The sequence below is a fragment of the Podarcis erhardii genome (genome assembly GCF_964252035.2).
Source record: "Podarcis erhardii genome assembly, chromosome: 13".
NCBI classification, from domain to species: domain Eukaryota; kingdom Metazoa; phylum Chordata; class Lepidosauria; order Squamata; family Lacertidae; genus Podarcis; species Podarcis erhardii.
This window is the reverse complement of record NC_138502.1, coordinates 38739642-38760849: the sequence shown is the minus strand read 5'-3', so window position 1 is coordinate 38760849 and position 21208 is coordinate 38739642. Positions and strand designations below refer to the sequence as shown.

Sequence of the window (21208 nt, the reverse complement as noted above, 5' to 3'; positions counted from 1 at the left end):
GTGCCTCTCCCGGCTCCCTTAACTCTTGAAGGCGGGGTCAGCAGACGCGAGAACGAGGCAGTTATAAAAAGAGTCCGGAAGTGGGAGGGGCGAGGACAAGCCCCACCCCTCGCGCTCTGCGTGGCTCCGCCTCCTCCCAGCCGGCTGCTTTCCGCGCTCCGCATCTCGCATCTGTCAGTCGCTGCTTCGTCGCCGGCGGAACAAGATGGCGGCTCGGGTGAGTGGACGGCTGAATGACGGGCGGGGGGGGGGGGGGGAGATAGTGACGTGTCAGCTCGGCGGCTTCTGCCTCCCATTCATTCTTTTAGCAGCCCACCGCCCTTCCACCCAGCCCAGTTAGGGAGGCTTCCCTGCTCCCTATGACATTGCTGCGTATATGCCATACATTTTCAGCTCATCCCACACCGCGCCCTTTAAAAAACACCCCCTGGGAACTATAGCCTGTTAAGGGTGCTGGGAACTAAGGTTCCCGGGATTCTTAGACCTGGGGATTATCACTTGTTAAGGTGCTGGGATCTACAGTTCCCAGGATTCTTAAACCGGGGAACTATGCCTGTTAAGGATGCTGGGTGCTACGGTTCCCAGGATTCTTAAACCGGGGAACTATGCCTGTTAAGGGTGCTGGATGCTACAGTTCCCAGGATTCTTAAACCGGGGAACTATCGCCTGTTAAGGGTGCTGGATGCTACAGTTCCCAGGATTCTTAAACCGGGGAACTATCGCCTGTTAAGGGTGCTGGATGCTACAGTTCCCAGGATTCTTAAACCAGGGAACTATGCCTGTTAAGGATGCTGGGTGCTACGGTTCCCAGGATTCTTTTGGGGTGTGCTCTTCAAATTCACGGCGTGTGCGCACTTAGGGGGGACCCGAGTGCAGATCCTCCGCCACAGATCCTTGAGTGATGCGGTGCCCTCCCCCTCAGGCTAGCCCACCTCGGCAGGCTGTTGCGAAGGGGCGCACAGACAACCTTTTTCTTCCTTCCGTTTTCCCCCGGTGGGTCCACTTGCTGAAAGATAAATGGGTCTGTTTAGCGTGCTGGAAAAGAAGAAAAGCAGCGGCCGCTTTCGCTCTGGGTCTCTCAGTCATCTGAGCATTGTAGCTGAGACATTGGAGAACAGCTTGCTTTTTTGCATTCTTAATGTAAAATGGCTTTCCTCGAAGGCGGCTTGGCAAAAATGTGGCTGCCCTTCTCTCCCCATCTCACCCCCGGTCTGTTACCCTTAAATAGGACATTGCAGGAACAAGGGCAGCCTGAAGGGTTAATGCCGGAATTGTTTGCTGTGTCATAAATACTTCTGGGTGACCTGGAGTTAATAAGCTGTTACTGCAACCAGAGTGTCTGGTGGGTGAAAAGCTGGGAGGCTCAAGCTGTTTATGCGGTGAACACCTTTACTGCAATGCACACTTGGCTGGCAAGCCAAAGACTCTGTCTTCGGGTTGCATATGAACCGAACTCGTGGCGATGCTGCTGGTTACAATGATGTCAGATTGCTGTTGCTTTATTTTCCCAGTGACCCAACATGTGCCTAGTACTTTGCATCCTCTAGAATGACAGGTGCAGTGCAGGCAGGTTAGCAATGGAGCAGTTGGGGAAAGGCTAATGGATATAAATTTATCAGGTTTGTTTACCTTCTGTTACGCAGATACTCCCCAACACCAAAAAGGCTTATCGGCCTTATGCCACAAAGAATATCCATTTAGTATATAGGAGGAGGAGTGTTGATTCAGGATCATTTAAAATGTTCTCCCTCCCTGCAGATTGTAGCAGATTAAGGAAGCTTCGGGAGGGATGATATATAGGGGAACAAACCAGGATGTAACACAACAGGTGATTGGGGATTTTGAAAGCATAATAGTGGTTTTCCGCAAAAAGGCATCATCCAGAATTGTAGCAGGTTTGGTTCTTCCACTGGCTTGTGGTAATGGTTCAATGAAAAACCCGTTACTTGAGTTGTGAGAACAGCAGCGTATGCCTGTAGGATTTGGCTTAAAATGCAGAAACTATCATTAAAATAAATGGTAGTGAGCTCCCTCCATTGGAACACTTCTCAATAAGAGTAAGGAGGAAGTAACACTGGTCAGGTCTCAAAATGCTTGTGATAACTCTGATTGATAACTATAAAAAAATTTGGAGGCAAAATGCAAAACTATTTAAAAGCCCATCCATGCTTACTGCTTTCTGGTTGAAAGAAGCAGGCATGGCACAACAGAAAGTGAACCAAGGATTTAACTGGCCCTTTGTCATATAAACTGGTACATACTGGAAAAGATTTCCTAAGTCACCCCTTCCCATTAGTTGTGTTGATTCTGCTTAATTATTGGAGATGCTGAATACACATTCTGTGGAGACAATAACATAGGCTCTCTATGTCCTTTCTACCTGATGTATTATTATTATTATTATTATTATTATTATTATTATTATTATATTTGTTGAATTTCACAGAACAAAAGAAAAATATAAAACCACAAAATAGATAATCAAAATAAAAACAACAACCCAATAACCCCCCCCCCAAAATAACCACATTTTAAAAGGGTGTAGGAAGTAAAATCAACCAAAGGCCTGTTTATAAAGGAATGTTTTTGCCTGGCACCTAAAGGTGTATAATGAAGGCGCCAGGCAAACACCCCTGGGGAGAGCATTCCACAGATGGGGAGCCACTGTAGAGAAGGCCCTGTTCTCGTGTTGCCACCCTCCGGACCTCTCAGTATACAAGACTGAGCAATGGAGATTGCACACATGACACTATCCCTGTAATTGTGACCAGGCCATTGCTTGGGGTATCCCACACTAAGACTGGGGAGAGGTGAAACCAACAGGAACACCATGGTGGGGATTTAGAAGATGACGAGGAAGACTGGTCTCCATGAGTGGAACAGAAGATAGGCAGTCACTCTCTCATATTTGCAGGCCTGGATGAGTGATGTAAACTTCTTGTCAGACACACATAGGCCATCTTTCCTGCAATGAATTACTGTAATAAATCACCCTCTGCATTGCCCATCTTCACATTTCAGCAGACAACTTTTAGCTTCTTTCCTTTCGTACAAATCTTGATGTGTGCAAGGAAGAAAGGTAGAATTTATTTATTGCTCACTCATAAGAGATCGCTGACATGCATCTCAGGCACATACATGCTCAGTGACCAATGCAACACAAATACCATTTTAGAGTATTGTTTTGGTCTCTGTCTCTGGGTCAGTGGGTCCTCACAGCTGAACTGAGAGAGAGGTTCTACTTGTCATATGTGGCTAGGCAGGTCTGTGATTATGAGTCCCCTAAGTCGACACAGAGTTCTCTGTTTATCTTGCTCCACCATAAACATGTGAATCACTCTGTGGAATTTCTGTAGGACCCCAGGCACACACCTTGGGTGAATGAGCTCTCAGAAGCATCTGTTGCCCTCAACTGATATTTGTTTTGGTTTTTTTTAAATAAAATTTATTAGATTTTCCACAGTTATAACAAAAACCACAAAGCAAAATAACACACAAAAACAGAAAGAAAAGAAAAATACATCAATAAAAGAAAAAAAAAAGATAAACAATAACAACAAACTTGATTCTTTACAAATCCAACCTTTTAAACATCTTGGTTGACTTCCTCTAGTCCCTCCCTTCTGAGTTCCCTTGTAATTGAAAGTAACAACTTCCCAATATCATTATTAAACTAAAACAGTTTCCAATTACAGTGGTACCTCGTGTTACATACGCTTCAGGTTACCTACGCTTCAGGTTACACACTCCGCTAACCCAGAAATAGTGCTTCAGGTTAAGAACTTTGCTTCAGGATGAGAACAGATATCGTGCTCTGGCGGCGCGGCGGCAGCGGGAGGCCCCATTAGCTAAAGTGGTGCTTCAGGTTAAGAACAGTTTCAGGTTAAGAACAGACCTCCGGAACGAATTAAGTACTTAACCCGAGGTACCACTGTATAATCCATCTTATTCACTTTTCTTAATATTCTAAATCCCATTTATTTAATTATAACCTCATTTAATCCTCAACTGATATTTGGCCTCGTGTGTGGCTGAAATGACACCTCATGTAGAAGGTGGATGGTCTTAGTTGGATAGCTATCTTCTTATATAACAATCTACAGCAAGGAGGGGATCCTTTAGCTGAAATTGCCAGGGCAATTTAAATCACCAGATTTCTGGCATCAACATCCTAGTGATGAAAAATGTCAGCCTAGATACTATTCATATGTTTTCCGTGGAGTAACTTTTCTCAGTGGCTCCCAGAACTAGGGACAGGCAGGTCTCTAGCTCATCTCATTTTTTTCATGTGTTCATTCGCGGCTTATTTCCACCCCCTTTCTACCTTTATCTGCAACTTTTATTTTAGTCCTCACAAAAACGTGCGTGTAGATATTAACTTAAATAAGTAACATAAAATGTGTGTTCTCTCAAACTACACATTTCTAAACATATTTTGAGCATCATAGTGTTTCAGAAGTGTGAAAGGCAGTCCAGAAGTTGCAGATCAGGTCTGTTCTTATAGGAATTCACAATTAACAAATTCCCCACTCAAAGCTTGAGCTAAAAACAATCAAACACATTTCCTATTTAATGTGTTTAAGAGTTTTGTTCACTCTGCTTAGGAGAACACCAAAACCCAAATCAGATATGATTTGTTTGTTACTATGTGATTTGTTTGTTACCTGTGATACCATTTGATACTGTGCATATTTACTCCCAAGTTAAATGTGCATAAGATTGCAGCATTGGTCATTTTAGGCCACATTCATGGGGAAAAGGACTGGCTAAATTTTACTCGCCATAGCTGTGACTGTTTATAGTCTGGATTTATTATTGTTATTAGTATTTAAATTTGTATACCACCCTTCATCCAAAGATCACAGGGCGGCTCATAACATAAAAATGTAGAATGAGAACAGAAAATACATCATAAAAAAATAAATCTGAAAACCAAAACCAAACCAATAACCCCCCTTCCCACAAAAATATTTAAAAGGCCATAGAGTGTTGAATCAGCCAAAGGCCTGGTTATAGCGAAAGGTTTTCGCCTGCTGTCTAAAGATACGTAATGAAGGCTCCAGGCAAGCCTTGCTGGGGAGAGCATTCCACAAGAGGAGAGCCATCCCACAAAAGGCAGTTCTTGTGTAGACACCTTCTGGCCTTCTCATGGAGGAGTCACATGAAGAAGGGCCTTAGATGAAAAGGTGGTCCTTAAGGTATTGTGGTCCTGAGTCATTAAGGCTTTGTAGGTGAAAGTCAGCACTTTCACCTACAAGCTATAGAGCAGGGGTAGGCAAACTAAGGCCCGTGGGCCGGATGCGGCCCAATCGCCTTCTCAATCCGGCCTGCGGACGTTCCGGGAATCGGTTTGTTTTTACATGAGTAGAATGTGTTACCGTATTTTTTGCTCTATAAGACTCACCTTTTCCCTCCTAAAAAGTAAGGGGAAATGTGTGTGCGTCTTATGGAGCGAATGCAGGCTGCACAGCTATCCCAGAAGGCAGAACACCAAGAGGGATTGCTGCTTTCACTGCGCGGTGATCCCTCTTGCTGTTCTTGCTTCTGAAATTCAGGGGGGGAAATTTCTTGTTTTTCTCCTCCAAAAACTAGGTGCGTCTTGTGGTCTGGTACATCTTATAGAGCGAAAAATATGGGTATTTAAAATGCATCTCTGGGTTATTTGTGGGGCATAGGAATTTGTTCATTCCCCCCCCCCCAATATAGTCCAGCCCACCACATGGTCTGAGGGACAGTGGACCGGCCCCCGGCTGAAAAAGGCTGCTGACCCCTGCTATAGAGCTATAAGGGGTGGCCAACTCCCAAGAGACTGCGATCTACTCACAGAATTAAAAACTGGCAGTGATCTACCCCCTTCTTTGTGGTTCAGGTCAAAGTTGGTGAGCTTTTATTAGGGAGGAGGAGAGCCCCGATTTTTCAGAATTGAAACCTAAGATCAAGGGAGAAAGGGGAAGAGCCACTCACCAACGGATCGCTGGGGAAACAAACAGCCTCACTGAGTAAACTCCATCTTCTGTTCTGCAAATTGTGCAACAGTGGAGAGTGGGGTGAGGGGCTGGGGCCAGATTATATTTTACTAAGGAAAGGGACCCAACGATCGACCGCAATCTACCAAAACCTCCCAGGGATCTACCAGTAGATCGCGACCAACCTGTTGGACATCCCTGCTATTAGAGTGATGGAGAAGCAGGAGCAAGGTTTCACTCACGATACACCGCTCTCAGTCAAGGTTGGTTCCGTGGCTGGGCCTGAACCCAAATTGAAAATCGGTGTCATCCAGGATTTCCTGCCATGACCCTCTCCATGACATCTCTAGGAAGGGGATATTTGCAGCTGGTCAGTAGCTCTTCCAGACCAAAGGGTCCAGGGCCATTTTCTTTCCGAGTGGCAATGCCACTGCTTTTTTCCAGGGTGACAGGGTATCCTCAAATTGTGTAGCCAGGTGGTCATAGCAGGTCCTCTAATGCAGAGGTCCCTCCCCGACAATGGGAGTCCGCAACCTCCAGACTAGCTACTGGAAAATGCAGTGCAAGCTGCGAAATGCACCATCTTTGCCACTATGTTGGTTTTCTGGGCCTTAGAAAGTCTCTCTTCTTGTCCCTGCACAAACGGTTTCCCTTGTTTTCATCTCCCTATGAGGCACAAACGTGTTTTCATTAATAAATTATCTTAATCAGAAATGTTTTGGAAGTAAGAACCGTTAAAAGGTTTTCTGAGTAAATATGGATAGGCTTGGACTGTGAGGAGAGTGAAGGTTGTACTGGTATCTAACTGTAACATGTGACACACAAGTTACACAACTCTTGCATAAGGTTTTCTTCTGTATAATAACAGTGCTTGAAGCTTCTCCTTATGGTCACACGAAGAGCTGTTGTCTTTAGGAAATGCTTCAAGTTTTCCCTTTCCCCCAGGATGCAGAAAAGGATAGATTTCCAGTAATAGAAATAGCCTGTATGTTCATTCCTTGGGGAGAAAACCCCCAGATAATTCTCCCAAACCTAGGATAGGGGGCTAAGGGGTTCAGCATTGCTGGAAAGCTCTTTCCATTCCATATTACCATCTGCTTGAAAATCCTTTTGCTTTCAAAGTTCATTGCCAGGTGGAATGGGCTATGGGAGGGCTGCCGTTAAAATAACACAAACCAAGCGCCCTGTTTGGGTAACAAGATGGAACTCTGTAGGATGCCAGCAGGCAACTCACATGGTAAAAAGGTAAAGGAGCAGTTAAGTCCAGTCAAAGGCGACTATGGGGTTGCGGCGCTCATCTCGCTTCAGACTGAGGGAACTGGCATTTGTCCACAGACAGGTTTCTGGGTCATGTGGCCAGCATGACTAAACCGCTTCTTGTGCAACGGGACACCATGACGGAATCCAGAGTGCATGGAAACACCGTTTACCTTACCGCCACAGTGGTACCTATTTATCTACTTGCACTGGTGTGCTTCGAACTGCTAGGTTGGCAGGAGCTGGGACAGAGCAACGGGAGCTCACTCCGTTGTGGGGATTCGAACCGCTGACCTTCTGATCGGCAAGCCTAAGAGGCTCAGTGTTTTAGACCACAGTGCTACCCGCATCACATGGTGGCAAGCAGTAGCCACCCATAACTAATGGCTGGCCTTGAGGGCAGGAGTGGCGTCATTGTAGCACAGTGCACTTAGTTCCCAGCCCCTGGAGTCATGTCAGAAGGATGCTATCGCCAATGGTATCAGAAGTCTTGGAGAGGTCAAGGAGAATGAACAGGGCTACACTCCCTCATCTCTCTCCCAAGAAATGCCACCAGCCTGGGCAACCAAGGCAGGCTCAGTGCTGAGACTGGGCTTCAAACTAAACTGAAATGCTGCACTTCAAACTACAGTGGTACTGTGGGTTACATACGTTTCAGGTTACATACACTTCAGGATACATACTCCGCTAACCTAGAAATAGTGCTTCGGGTTAAGAACTTTGATTCAGGATAAGAACAGAAATCGTGCTCCAGTGGTGCGGCAGCAGCGGGAGGCCCCATTAGCTAAAGTGGTGCTTCAGGTTAAGAACAGTTTCAGGTTAAGAACAGACCTCCGGAACGACTTAAGTACTTAACCCGAGGTACCACTGTACCATATTTTTCGCTCCATAAGACACACTTTTCCCCTCCTAAAAAGTAAGGGGAAATGTGTGTGCGTCTTATGGAGTGAATGCAGGCGGGAGGCTCTGCTCAGCGCTCCCTTTAAAGAGCTCTTGGGGGCTTTTCTCTGAGAAGGGAGAAGGTCAGCCCATCAGTCCCTTCCAGGAGCTGCGCACACGCTCTGCGCGGCTCTTTAAAGGGAGTGTGGCTGTTGGGGGCTTTTCCTAGAAGCCAGAACAGCAAGAGGGATGCCTGCGCAGCGATCCCTCTTGTTGTTCTGGCTTTGCGCAGCTATCCCAGAAGCCAGAACCGCAAGAGGGATCGCTGCGCAGCCATCCCTCTTGCGGTTCTGGCTTCTGGGATTCAGAATATTTTCCCCCTTGTTTTCCTCCTCCAAAAACTAGGTGCGTCTTATGGTCTGATGCATCTTATAGAGCGAAAAATACGGTACATATGGTGTTTTGCATGATGGAATGCTCCTTTCATACAAAAATAGTTCCTGCTGTGTAGAAAACCAGGTTGCCAAGGGAAAGCATTCTAACATGTCTCCCTACCTGTTTTCTCTATGTAGGGAAATTTTCTATGTAGTTTATTTTTTGGAGCAGGGAAGATTATTTCATCGTTTGAAAGGTAATTCCACCAGCAAGCTGCAGTGGTACAATCTTGTCACAAGTTGATCAGTTAGACTTCTGTCGCTTACTCATTCATCCTACGAAAACACCCTCTTGTCTGTTCTCATAGAATTGAGCACTGAACCTTTCTGAACGTTAGAAAAAAACCCAGGTTTGCCGTAACTCTGTCACAGTTCCTCCCAGCTGCTGGAGTTGAGGATTTGCCCTCTCTACATATGTTCAGTACCATATACCCACTGTGAGGATGGCCAAGGAGAATTGGCCGTTAGGAAAGACAGAGCCTAGACCAGAAAAAAAAAATGCTTGGGAGGTCAATTCTGCTTTATGAATCAATTCTGAGGTTGCCAGAATCTATACCTGTTTCCTACAGAAATTTGCCTGTGGGGGTGACAGGTGCAACACTTGTTTCAGAGAACAAGCCTAGCAGGAGTAAACTTTCTTACTGAAAAGGTATATAAGTATTGAAGATTTTAAGCAGCACAGAACTCTTTAATCAGCATAATTGAAATACAGCCTTTTCTGATTAGCCAGACCTGCAAGGATGATCTGTATCCAGGATACTGGGTTTATTCTTCTCATCCAGTCCTATGGTTTTTAATCTTTCTGGATAAATTGCTTCTGCCAGCGCAATTGTGGTCGTAATCTCTTTATTCTGTCTCCACTTGCTTTATCTGCTGTAGCATCATGCAACGTGAGGCTGAAAAAAACAAATACTTATTTAACAGGAATGTATATCCTGCCATTTGAATAGATTCCCGGGATAGCTTACAAAACTACAGTACAGTGGTACCTTGCTTCTCAAACTTAATCCGTTTCGGAAGTCTGTTCCAAAACCAAAGCGTTCCAAAACCAATGCGCGCTTTCCCATAGAAAGGAATGCAGAACGGATTAATCCGTTCCAGACTTTTAAAACAACCCTTAAAACAGCAATTTAACATGAATTTTACTATCTAACAAGACCATTGATCCATAAAATGAAAGCGATAAACAATGTACTGCAGTCACACAATCAACCAGTAGCTGAACTGGGTTCCAGACAGTCACAAAAACAAAACAAAAAAGCCGCAAAAACAAAAACACAAAATAAATAGTAAAAACAGACAGGTCTCAGCATAACACTCAAAAGGGAAGGGTGACACTCAAAATGGAGCATGTTCGGCTTCTGAAAAACGTTTGCAAACCAGAACTCTTACTTCCGGGCTTGTAGTGTTTGGGTTCCAAGTTGTTTGAGTACCAAGGCATTTGAGAACCAAGGTACCACTGTAAAAACCTTTTTAAAACGTAAGCACATTATAGATTAAAAGAGGCAGGATCAAGAAACAGGAATTGCTCAGGAATATCTTGACCATATCTGAGCATGACACAATCATAGGAATAGAGGATCAGAGTGGATCAGATTTATTGTGTAGCTAACAGACTGTAGCAAAAGAAAAAAATAAGAAAAAATGGAAGATGTTATTTGAGAATCATAGAATTGTCGAGTTGGAATGGACCACGAGGGTCAAACCCACAACCCTGAGATTAAGAGTCTCATGCTCAACTGACTGAGCTTGTTGGACTACAACTCCTGCGAGCCCCATCTAGCATGGCCAAAGACCAGGGGTGCAGAGAATTGTGGTCCAACAACAAATAGCCTTTCTAGATAGCCTTTGAGACAGGTGTATTTCTCTGAAAGGTCTATATTTACATTGGCCGCTGAGACCATATAACATCATAGAATCATAGAGTTGGAAGAGACCACAAGGGCCATCGAGTCCAACCCCCTGCCAAGCAGGAAACACCATCAGAGCACTCCTGACATATGGTTGTCAAGCCTCTGCTTAAAGACCTCCAAAGAAGGAGACTCTACCACACTCCTTGGCAGCAAATTCCACTGTCGAACAGCTCTTACTGTCAGGAAGTTCTTCCTAATGTTTAGGTGGAATCTTTTTTCTTGTAATTTGGAACCATTGCTCCGTGTCCGCTTCTCTGGAGCAGCAGAAAACAACCTTTCTCCCTCCTCTATGTGACATCCTTTTATATATTTGAACATGGCTATCATATCACCCCTTAACCTCCTCTTCTCCAGGCTAAACATGCCCAGCTCCCTTAGCCGTTCCTCATAAGGCATCGTTTCCAGGCCTTTGACCATTTTGGTTGCCCTCCTCTGGACACGTTCCAGTTTGTCAGTGTCCTTCTTGAACTGTGGTGCCCAGAACTGGACACAGTACTCCAGGTGAGGTCTGACCAGAGCAGAATACAGTGGCACTATTACTTCCCTTGATCTAGATGCAATACTCCTATTGATGCAGCCCAGAATTGCATTGGCTTTTTTAGCTGCCGCGTCACACTGTTGGCTCATGTCGAGTTTGTGGTCAACCAAGACTCTTAGATCCTTTTCACATGTACTGCTCTCAAGCCAGGTGTCACCCATCTTGTATTTGTGCCTCTCATTTTTTTTGCCCAAGTGCAATACTTTACATTTCTCCCTGTTAAAATTCATCTTGTTTGTTTTGGCCCAGTTCTCTAATCTGTCAAGGTCGTTTTGAAGTGTGATCCTGTCCTCTGGGGTGTTAGCCACCCCTCCCAGTTTGGTGTCATCTGCAAATTTGATCAGGATGCCCTTGAGTCCATCATCCAAGTCATTGATAAAGATGTTGAATAAGACCGGGCCCAAGACAGAACCCTGTGGCACCCCACTAGTCACTCTTCTCCAGGATGAAGAGGAACCATTGATGAGCACCCTTTGGGTTCGGTCAGTCAGCCAGTTACAAATCCACTGAGTGGTAGCATAGTCAAGACCGCATTTTACCAGCTTCTTTACAAGAATATCATGGGGCACCTTGTCAAATGCCTTGCTGAAATCAAGGTAGGCTACATCCACTGCGTTCCCTTCATCTACCAGGCTTGTAATTCTGTCGAAAAATGAGATCAGGTTAGTCTGACACGACTTATTTTTCAGAAATCCATGCTGACTATTGGTGATCACAGTATTCCTTTCTAGGTGCTCACAAACTGTTTGCTTAATGATCTGCTCCAGAATCTTCCCTGGTATTGATGTCAGACTGACTGGGCGGTAATTATTTGGGTCCTCTCTTTTCCCCTTTTTGAAAATAGGGACAACATTTGCCCTCCTCCAGTCTGCCGGGACTTCGCCTGTTCTCCAGGAATTCTCAAAGATGACTGCCAGTGGTTCTGAGATCACATCTGCCAGTTCTTTTAATACTCTTGGATGCAGTTCATCTGGCCCTGGAGACTTGAATACATCTAAACTAGCCAAGTATTCTTGTACTATCTCCTTAGTTATTCTGGGCCGTGTTTCCTCTGCTGAATCATTTGCTCCAAATTCTTCAGGTCGGGCATTGTTTTCTTTATCGGAGAAGACAGAGGCAAAGAAGGCATTGAGGAGTTCAGCCCTTTCTGTGTCCCCTGTTTGCATTTCACCATCTTCTCCTCTGAGTGACCCCACTGTTTCTTTCTTCTTCCTTTTGCTACGAACATACCCATAAAAGCCTTTTTTGTTGCTTTTAACCTCTCTAGCAAGCCTGAGTTCATTCTGTGCTGTAGCTTTTCTGACTTTGTGTCTACACGTGCTGGCTATTTGTTTGAATTCCTCTTTTGTGGTTTCCCCCCTTTTCCATTTTTTGTACACATCCTTTTTTAATCTTAACTCAGTTAAAAGTTCTTTAGATAGCCACCCTGGCTTCTTTAGGCACCTTCCATGTTTCCGTCTCATTGGTATTGCCTGACGTTGTGCTTTTACTATCAGTCCTGAAAGACCTACATTGGCTCCCAGTATGTTTCCGAGCACAATTCAAAGTGTTGGTGCTGACCTTTAAGGCCACCCCCATCATTCTGCCTGGACACTGAGGTCCAGCTCCGAGGGCCTTCTGGCAGTTCCCTCCCTGCGAGGTTACAGGGAACCAGGCAGAGGGCCCTTTCGGTAGTGGCGCCCACCCTGTGGAACGCCCTCCCATCAGATGTCAAGGAAATAAACGACTATCTGACTTTTAGAAGACATCTGAAGGCAACCCTGTTTAGGGAAGTTTTTAATGTTAAAACATCAAACATCATGTTTTTAATATTCTGTTGGGAGCCGCCCAGAGTGGCTGGAGAAACCCAGCCAGACGCGAGGGGTATAAAAACAAACAAACAAACAAACAAACAAATAATTATTATTGGAATGCACTTCTCTCTCCCTCCCCCCCACTTGTTTCCTCTGCCTGCCTGCCTGCCAGCCACCTTTGGGACCTGTGGTCCTGGTTGAAAGGATGTCTCTAGCAATAAACCTTTCCAGGGATAATTGGTCTCCTGCTGTTTCCCTCCTGCTAAGTGATAGCTTGCTTTTTCCTAGTGAGAAAACAGAAGGATCCGCATTGTGCCCCGCTCCCCCAGGCATTTATTACCCAGGGCATACACAAACAGTCCATTCTTAGGGAATTCTGCTTCCACACCTTGAATCTCCTAAGATTTTGGAGGCCTGAAACAATGCCCTTTGCCTGCAGCAGCCTTGTCCTCCTTCCAGAATTAGCATGTCTAAGACTGCAGTGTTTCTAGTGGGGATAGGAAGAATACAAGCAGCAGCAGCATTCTGCTGCATGTTTAGCTACTTGGATGCTTTCCTGAGACCCCACAGCAGAATTATCACAGTATTATTACCAGTATCAGGCAGTTGTGGACTGCTGGTATTTAGGACTTGCCGATCAGAAGGTCAGCGGTTTGAATCCCCGCGACGGGGTGAGCTCCCATTGCTCGGTCCCTGCTCCTGCCAACCTAGCAGTTCAAAAGCAGGTCAAAGTGCAAGTAGATAAATAGGCACCGCTCCGGCGGGAAGGTAAACGGCGTTTCCGTGCACTGCTCTGGTTCGCCAGAAGTGGCTTAGTCATGCTGGCCACATGACCCGGAAGCTGTACGCCGGCTCCCTTGGCCAATAAAGCGAGATGAGCGCCACAACCCCAGAGTCGGTCACGACTGGACCTAATGGCCAGGGGTCCCTTTTCCTTTACCTATAATAAATCATCTTAAACCTTAAAATCCCTCCCCACCTTTCCTTTTTAAGCTTATTCTGTAATTGCCATGTAGCGCTGCAACTGTTTTCGAAATGCGCGCCTCAGGGAAAACCTGTCAGTGTTGACTTGTCTCGTCAAGAAAGTCCTACGCAGGACAGTGGATTCTGGGAGCGCCCTCGTTTTTTGCGGCACATTGGGTAGGCCTGTGAGGTCCCACCGTTGCCCTACGTCAGTGATGACCGAACTTGGCCCTCCAGCTTTTTGGGGACTACAATTCCCATCATCCCTGACCACTGGTCCTGCTTGCTAGGGATGATAGGAGTTGTAGTCCCAAAACAGCTGGAGGGCCAAGTTTGGCCACCACTGCCCTACGTGATATGAGAGTGCACCTTAGAACATGCCCCCTATTTCCAGTGGCTGCATATCAGAGGAACATCTCGTTGGTAGAAGGCAAGGCAACTCTGGGAAGCTCTCCTACTGTTTTTGAGCTTTACATTGATAAACCTTGGCTAGTGAAGTCCAGTATTCACTAGAACAGGGAAGGACTCCTGTGGTCCTCCAGGTGTTGGACTACAAACCCCATCACCCCTGGCTACTGGCTGTGCTAACTGGGGCTGGTGGGAGTTACAGTAACATCTGAAGGGCCATAAATTCCCCATCTCTGCCCTTGAACATACTGCCATGTTTTTCAAGCTCTTGGCTTGCATGCTTGAAGCTTTGAATCTAGGTCTGATGGAATGATGCAAGGAAAGGTAGACTGCATTGCTACCAGATGTTTCACTGTGAGATGTGTGTGTTGGTTATTTAACTTAAGTAGTTCTTTAACCACATGCTACTGGTGCTCTTTGCATTGTGTCCTTTCGTTCTTGTTAACAGTGCACGATGAACACTGAGCCACAATCTTATCTAGTCTCAGCCTTCTCCTTTAATTGTGGACACTTTGCTGCTGAAATAAAAAATTAAGGTCTTATATATATAATAAATGTTCATAAATGTACCAAGCAAACACATACATAAATATATAAACCGCATGTCTGAAGCAGCACAGGAAAACAGCCTGGAAACCATTTTGACTCCCAAACTGACCAAATGATTTCTCTGCAAGGTCAAGGAAAATGGAAAAGCCTCCCCATTGTCTTTTCATTCACAAATCCTGTCTTAATGGTATGTCTGTGTATGAATAGGGTGAGTCTGTGACCTGGCTCAGGAACTAAGTATTTATCATTACAAAAGACTGGCCAGGTTCCCTAGGGTATCCAGTCAAGTAAGCATTAACAGGTAACCTGCCAGACAGGAGGTAAACAACGTACTCAGATTTCTGTTGTGAGCTACACCCTTTTCTGTGATGTAGGTATGATGTGTCTGGGGGTGGTCTTCAACTCCAGGGCGGGCAATTTAAAATATTTATATAAGGGCGGGCACACCTGGGTTCTGGGTCCTCCTCCTCCTGCATGTGAAAGGGGTACCCTGTTGCAGCAGTTCAATAAAGATCAGGCTTAGTAGCTGCTTTGCTTCTCAATATTCTCTGGTTGGCCTCTGTTATTTTCTCCGACCAATGGAGAACCCTCAAAGGACTCTCTAAGGGCTCTTGTGTTCCCCATAAGGGAATAAGGGCAGATTTTCATTTATTACACTGCAAATGTGGCCTTCTAGGTTGTACTCTGCATTTTTTTAAATTTTTTTTACAAAAAGTCCAATCCAGCAACAAGATCCGGGTACCAAACAATGGCTTTTGGAATAATAGTGTTGGATGTACATCTAGATTTTTTAAAAACAACAGCAACGTGTCTCTGAGCACATGCCCAGTCCATACTAGAAATGAGTTCAGTCCTTTTGCACAAAACACCCACTTACGGTTTTTGCCCAAACGTTCTTCGTTTCTGCAGCATTTAGAAAGAGAGAGCTTTTGTTGTTGCTGCTGCTGCTGTTGTTGTTAGTGAGTCAAAAATCCTTCCTGTCAGATGCAGGTTTTCAGATAGCTTCTTTTTACGCTTTCTCTTCTGAGTATATGAGATGGAAACTGCTCTCACCGGCGCCAGAACAGTGGGGAAATGAGACAAGAGCAAAGGCAATAAGCACTCGTTTTTCTGTGGGGAAAAGACTATTAACTAGGGTTTTTGGATGGGGGAATGACTGATTTTTCTCTGTTTCGGACACTTTTGAATGTCATTCTACCGAGGAAATGGAACAACTATATAATATTTTTGTTCCTCAAAACCTGCTATATTCCTGTCATACCCAAATTTCTGTGACCACCTCCAATAGCGGTAGAGAACCTCTGGTGCATGAGCTGAATGTGCCCCCCCCCCCCGTTTTTCTCTTAAGAATGGGAAAATTCACAACCCGTTCTTCAGTCAACAATTTTCTTGCTGATTGGCTTTTCTCTTTTGCCTGTGTCCTAGGGCTATGAGGAATGGACACTTCTAGCTTTTGCAAGTGGAGGGGGGCAATGCTTGGTAAAGGGACGGAGTTAGAATATATGGAAATGTGCCTCACTCCCCTTTTGCAATTCAAACTTAACAACTTAGAGTCATTTACCATATTTTTCCATCTATAGGACGCCCCCATGTATAAGACACCCCCCCCCCCATTTTGGGGGACTCAGTTTTAAGAAAATGAGGGGAGATGGCCCAAAGTTGTTGAGCGTACCCCTCCATGCCACTATCCGTGTATTGGATGACCCCGGTTTTTTGACACAGTTTAAAAAACTTTGTCTAATACACGGAAAAATACGGTATGTAGCACTTTTCATGTGCGTGTTATGAATTGTGCTGATCTCTCCAACAACCCTGTGCTACTAGGAGGTCGTTCCAATTCCTGTGTTCCTGGGAAGAAACAGAAGCTGGCAGGACATGACATGCTCAAAGCTATCCTGAACAAAGAATAAGACCCAGGTTTCCCAGACCAGTAATCCGGCTAGAACTTGTGGGGGCATGGAGCCTGGAGGAAAGCAGTTAGATGAAGGGAATTTGAAGGAATATCTGGGACTTTAGGATGAGAAAACTTTTTGTTGTTGTTGTGGTTGTGAATTTCAACTGTGTACATCGGGGTAGATGACTTCAGTCCGGCATATCCTGCTTTATTTTTTACCAGGTTCCCTGTGATCTCCCGAAGTGTGTTAGAAACTAAGATATATACAGTGGTACCTCGGGTTACAGACGCTTCAGGTTACAGACTCCGCTAACCCTGAAATAGTACCTTGGGTTAAGAACTTTGCTTCGGGATGAGAACAGAAATCGTGAGGTGGCAGTGGGAGGCCCCATTAGCTAAAGTGGTACCTCAGGTTAAGAACAGTTTCAGGTTAAGAACGGACCTCCAGAACGAATTAAGTTCTTAACCCGAGGTGCCACTGTATATAATTTAATCACCAAATGGCACCTTAAACCTGGCCTGCGATCACCACAATGGAATGTCTAGGCGCCATATCCTCCCCCTGATTTTAATGAATAATAATAATAATTTCATTTCTATACCACTTTATATTTTAAAGAACAAATTTCAAAGCACATTAAAACATCAAATAAAGGAACCCAGAATAAAACTGATTCAAGCTTCAGGGAAAATATTTCAGATCCTTCTCTAGGTGACATTTTGCTTTCCCCAGTCAACAGCCTGGCACTCAGAGATCTCTACGTGGGCGCAATTGGACCCACACCAGTCGCAAAACATGCCTGGCGCCTGGCTGATTTTGAACACTAGTTAAATGTTCAAAACCCAAAATTCCTGTTCAGGAGCTCTTAGCAGTTAGCAACTCCTTAGTCCGTGCAGACTCAAATCAAGTGTAAAAGGAGTCCTTGCAGCATTAGCTAAAGACACTTGCTACCCAGCATTCTTCCTAAGAACCCTGGCAATTGTGGTCTAAATTCCTTCCTACCTCTGCATATATACCTCTAGAGAGAAGATCAAACGACTCCATTTTAGAAGCAAGCCAGGTACAGTGGTACCTCGGGTTAAGTACTTAATTCGTTCCGGAGGTCCATTCTTAAACTGAAGCTGTTCTTAACCTGAAGCACCACTTAAGCTAATGGGGCCTCCCGCCGCCGCTGCGCAATTTCTGTTCTCATCCTGAAGCAAAGTTCTTAACCTGAGGTACTATTTCTGGCTTAGTGGAGTCTGTAACCTGAAGTGTATGTAACCTGAAGCGTATGAAACCCGAGGTACCACTGTACTAATATTTGCCCAGGTGTTTGAGGTCTGGGGTTGTGACCAGGGCTGCTGTTTTGTTTGTGCAGCAGATATCTGCTTGCACAACAAAACCTTCCCCTCTCCTGGAGTCCCTCCCCCAAATAACCTCAAAATTTGCTCCAGAGGGTTGGGTGACCCTTCGGAGCAGATTGTGGGGGACGGGGAGCAAAGGGAAGCCCCGTTGCATGAGCAGAACTCAGCTTACACACGCAGCCCTTAGTCTTTCTACACACCTGCATTTCAGGGTTTCAGATTCCAGATTCCAGACCTGAAATGAGATGCACTTTGCTTAACTGGTCCGTTTTATGAGTAATTGCCACAATTTATCCAGAGGTAGAAAAATCGGTATGAAGAAGAGAATTAGGCTGATTCCAGATCCAGTGAATAAAATTAATCTCTGAACATGGTCTGATGATACAGTGCTTCCTTTGACACTCCCCTGTAAAAATAATAAAAAATGGCAATTCTCCATCACTTAGGAGATACTGTTTAGCATTAGTGTGTGTTTGTGTGAGAGAGAAAGATGCTCTTCGTATGACATAGGAAAAAGCTTAACTCTCTAATCCCTCCAGAGCAGGTTACAAAATAGCATTTAAATCTCCAGGAGATTTGGTGCCCCACCACTGCCTAACTCTGGCAGCCTGGGTGACATTTGAAGGCTCTAGGCAGATTTAAATAATGGGATGCTGATTATTTATTTCCCTTTCTTCCTCCAGGTTGGCATGTGCCTTATATTTAGGCACAGACTCTAGCTTTTGGGACAGTTGTGTTTATAAGCCCAAATTCTCTACCTTTACTTCCAGGCTTTTCAGGGCAATCCTCCCAAGTCCTTCTCCCCCCGCCTCCCCCCAGAAGCATTGCAATCTAAGATGGCTTTGTGGACTTTCCTTTCCATGTTTACAGATTGAGAAAATGCATCTGCTGAGGTGCAAAAATCGGACCAGGCCTCAGCATCAAAGGAGCCCAGAGCCCCTCTGCCTGGTGCTTTTTCCACTCAGCACCTAAGGCAGTTATTTAAACATAAACAAAGCACAAATGACTTAGCATAATTTAGGGCTGCATCTGCAGATCCTGGGCTTGATTTTTCAGAAGCTCTGAGTCTCATGTGGCAATTGCTAGATCTGTACTTTATATAACATGTACTTGGCCAAGAAGCGAGGTTCATTGTGATTTATTGTACAGTGGTACCTCAGGTTAAGAACTTAATTCGTTCTGGAGCTCCGTTCTTAACCAGAAACTGTTCTTAACCTGAGGTACCACTTTAGCTAATGGGGCCTCCAGCTGCTGCCACACAATTTCTGTTCTCATCCTGAGGTAAATAGTACCCAAGGTACTATTTCTGGGTTAGCGGAGTCTGTAACCTGAAGTGTCTGTAACCTGAAGCATGTGTAACCCGAGGTACCACTGTACAGCTGTAGTAGTGCTGTGATTGGTGGCATGAGAGCTAGGACATATACCAGATTACTCAGACTATCAGCTTTCTTTCTTTCTTTCTTTCTTTCTTTCTTTCTTTCTTTCACAAATTTTCTGGCTAAAGGCTGATAAGGTGGACCACAAGCTTAACATGAGTCAACAGTGTGATGCAGCAGCAAATAAAGGGAAAATGCTATTCTAGGCTGCATCAACAGAAGTAATAGTACAGTGGTACCTTGGGTTACAAACACTTTGGGTTACAAACTCTGCTAACCCAAAAGTAGTACCTCGGGTTACAAACTTTGCCCTAGGATGAGAACGGAAATCGCGCTGGCAGCAGCGGGAGGCCCCATTAGCGAAAGCGCACCTCAGGTTAAGAATGGTTTCAGGTTAAGAACAGACCTCTGGAACGAATTAAGTTCGTAACCTCAGTTACCACTGTATCCAGCTCAAGGATAGCAATAGCAGCACTCTATTATGCCTTGGTCAGACCACACCTGGAATACTGTGTCCCATTCTGGGTGCCACAATTTAAGCAGGTTGTTGACAAGCTGAAACGTGTGCGGAGGAGGTCAGCTAGGATGATCAAGTGTCTAGAAGCTAAGCCTTATGAGGAACGGTTAAAGGAGCTGGGTATGTTTAGCCTGGAAAAGAGGAGACTGAGAGGAGATACAATAGCCATCTTCAAATATATCAAGAGCTGTCACGTGGAAGATGGAGCAAGCTTGTTTCCCCCTGCTCTGGAACCAATGGCTTTAAGCTAAGGGGATTTCGACTAAACATCAGGAAGAGCTTTCTAACAGTAAATGCTTTTTGACAGTGGAACGGTCTCCCTCGAAAGGTTGTGGACTCTCCTTCCTCTGAGGTTTTTCAGCAGAGGTTGGATGGCCACCTGTCATGGATGCTTGAGCTGAGATTCCTGCACAGAAAGGAAAAATAATAATAATAATAATTAATAATAATTTATTTATTATTTATACCCCGCCCATCTGGCTGGGTTTCCCCAGTCACTCTGGGCCGCTTCCAACAAAGATTAAAAATACATTAAAATGTCACACATTAAAAACTTCCCTGAACAGGGCTGCCTTCAGATGTCTTCTAAATGTCAGGTAGTTGTTTATCTCTTTGACATCTGGTGGGAGGGCGTTCCGCAGGGTGGGCACCACCACCGAGAAGGCCCTCTGCCTGGTTCCCTGTAATCTCACTTCTCGCACTGAGGGAACCACCAGAAGGCTCTCAGAGCTGGACCTCAGAGTCTGGGCTGAACGATGGGGGTGGAGACGCTCCTTCAGGTATACTGGACCGAGGCCATTTAGGGCTTTAAAGGTCAGCACCAGCACTTTGAATTGTGCTCGGAAACGTACTGGGAGCCAATGTAGGTCTTTCAAGACCGGTGTTATGTTGTCTCAGCGGCCGCCCCCTGTCACCAGTCTAGCTGCTGCATTCTGGATTAGTTGTAGTTTCTGAGTCACCTTCAAAGGTAGCCCCACGTAGAGCACATTGCAGTAGTCCAAGCGGGTGATAACTAGAGCATGCACCACTCTGGCGAGACAGTCTGCGGGCAGGTAGGGTCTCAGTCTGCGTACCTTGGGGTCCCTTCCAACTCTATGATTCTGTGATTCTAAGCTTGTGTAAGTGTGAGAGAGAGACAGAGCTAGACAGAGGAGTCCCATATTACAGCTTCTTCTGAGACTGACATCTCTCCAGTTCCCAGGAGGGGTGATGCTAGCATGGAAAAGGTCAGGGGGAGGAAGGCAGTAGACGAATGTGGCATACAAAGGTGTCGTCCTGTACGTATGGTCTGCAGTCAGCATGGGAGGTAAGGCTCATGCTTCTCTTTATTCAAAACTGGGGTTCTCAAACTGTGGTCTATAGACCACCAGTGGT

At 45.2% G+C, this 21208-nt stretch overlaps 1 protein-coding gene across 7 annotated transcripts in view; it reads left to right on the top strand.

The window, feature by feature from the left end:
- Positions 1–66: 66 nt before the first annotated feature.
- The window catches only part of NSF (N-ethylmaleimide sensitive factor, vesicle fusing ATPase), a 100027-nt gene continuing 78885 nt past the window's right edge, over positions 67–21208 (top strand). For all 7 annotated transcript variants that reach the window (XR_014150692.1, XM_081837801.1, XM_081837802.1 and 4 more), the window contains exon 1: positions 67–217. Coding sequence is in view for 6 of the 7 variants with exons in the window: in XM_081837801.1 (XP_081693927.1) it covers positions 206–217 (12 nt within the window). In the remaining variant the exon portion in view is untranslated. The remainder of the gene's footprint in view (positions 218–21208) is intronic.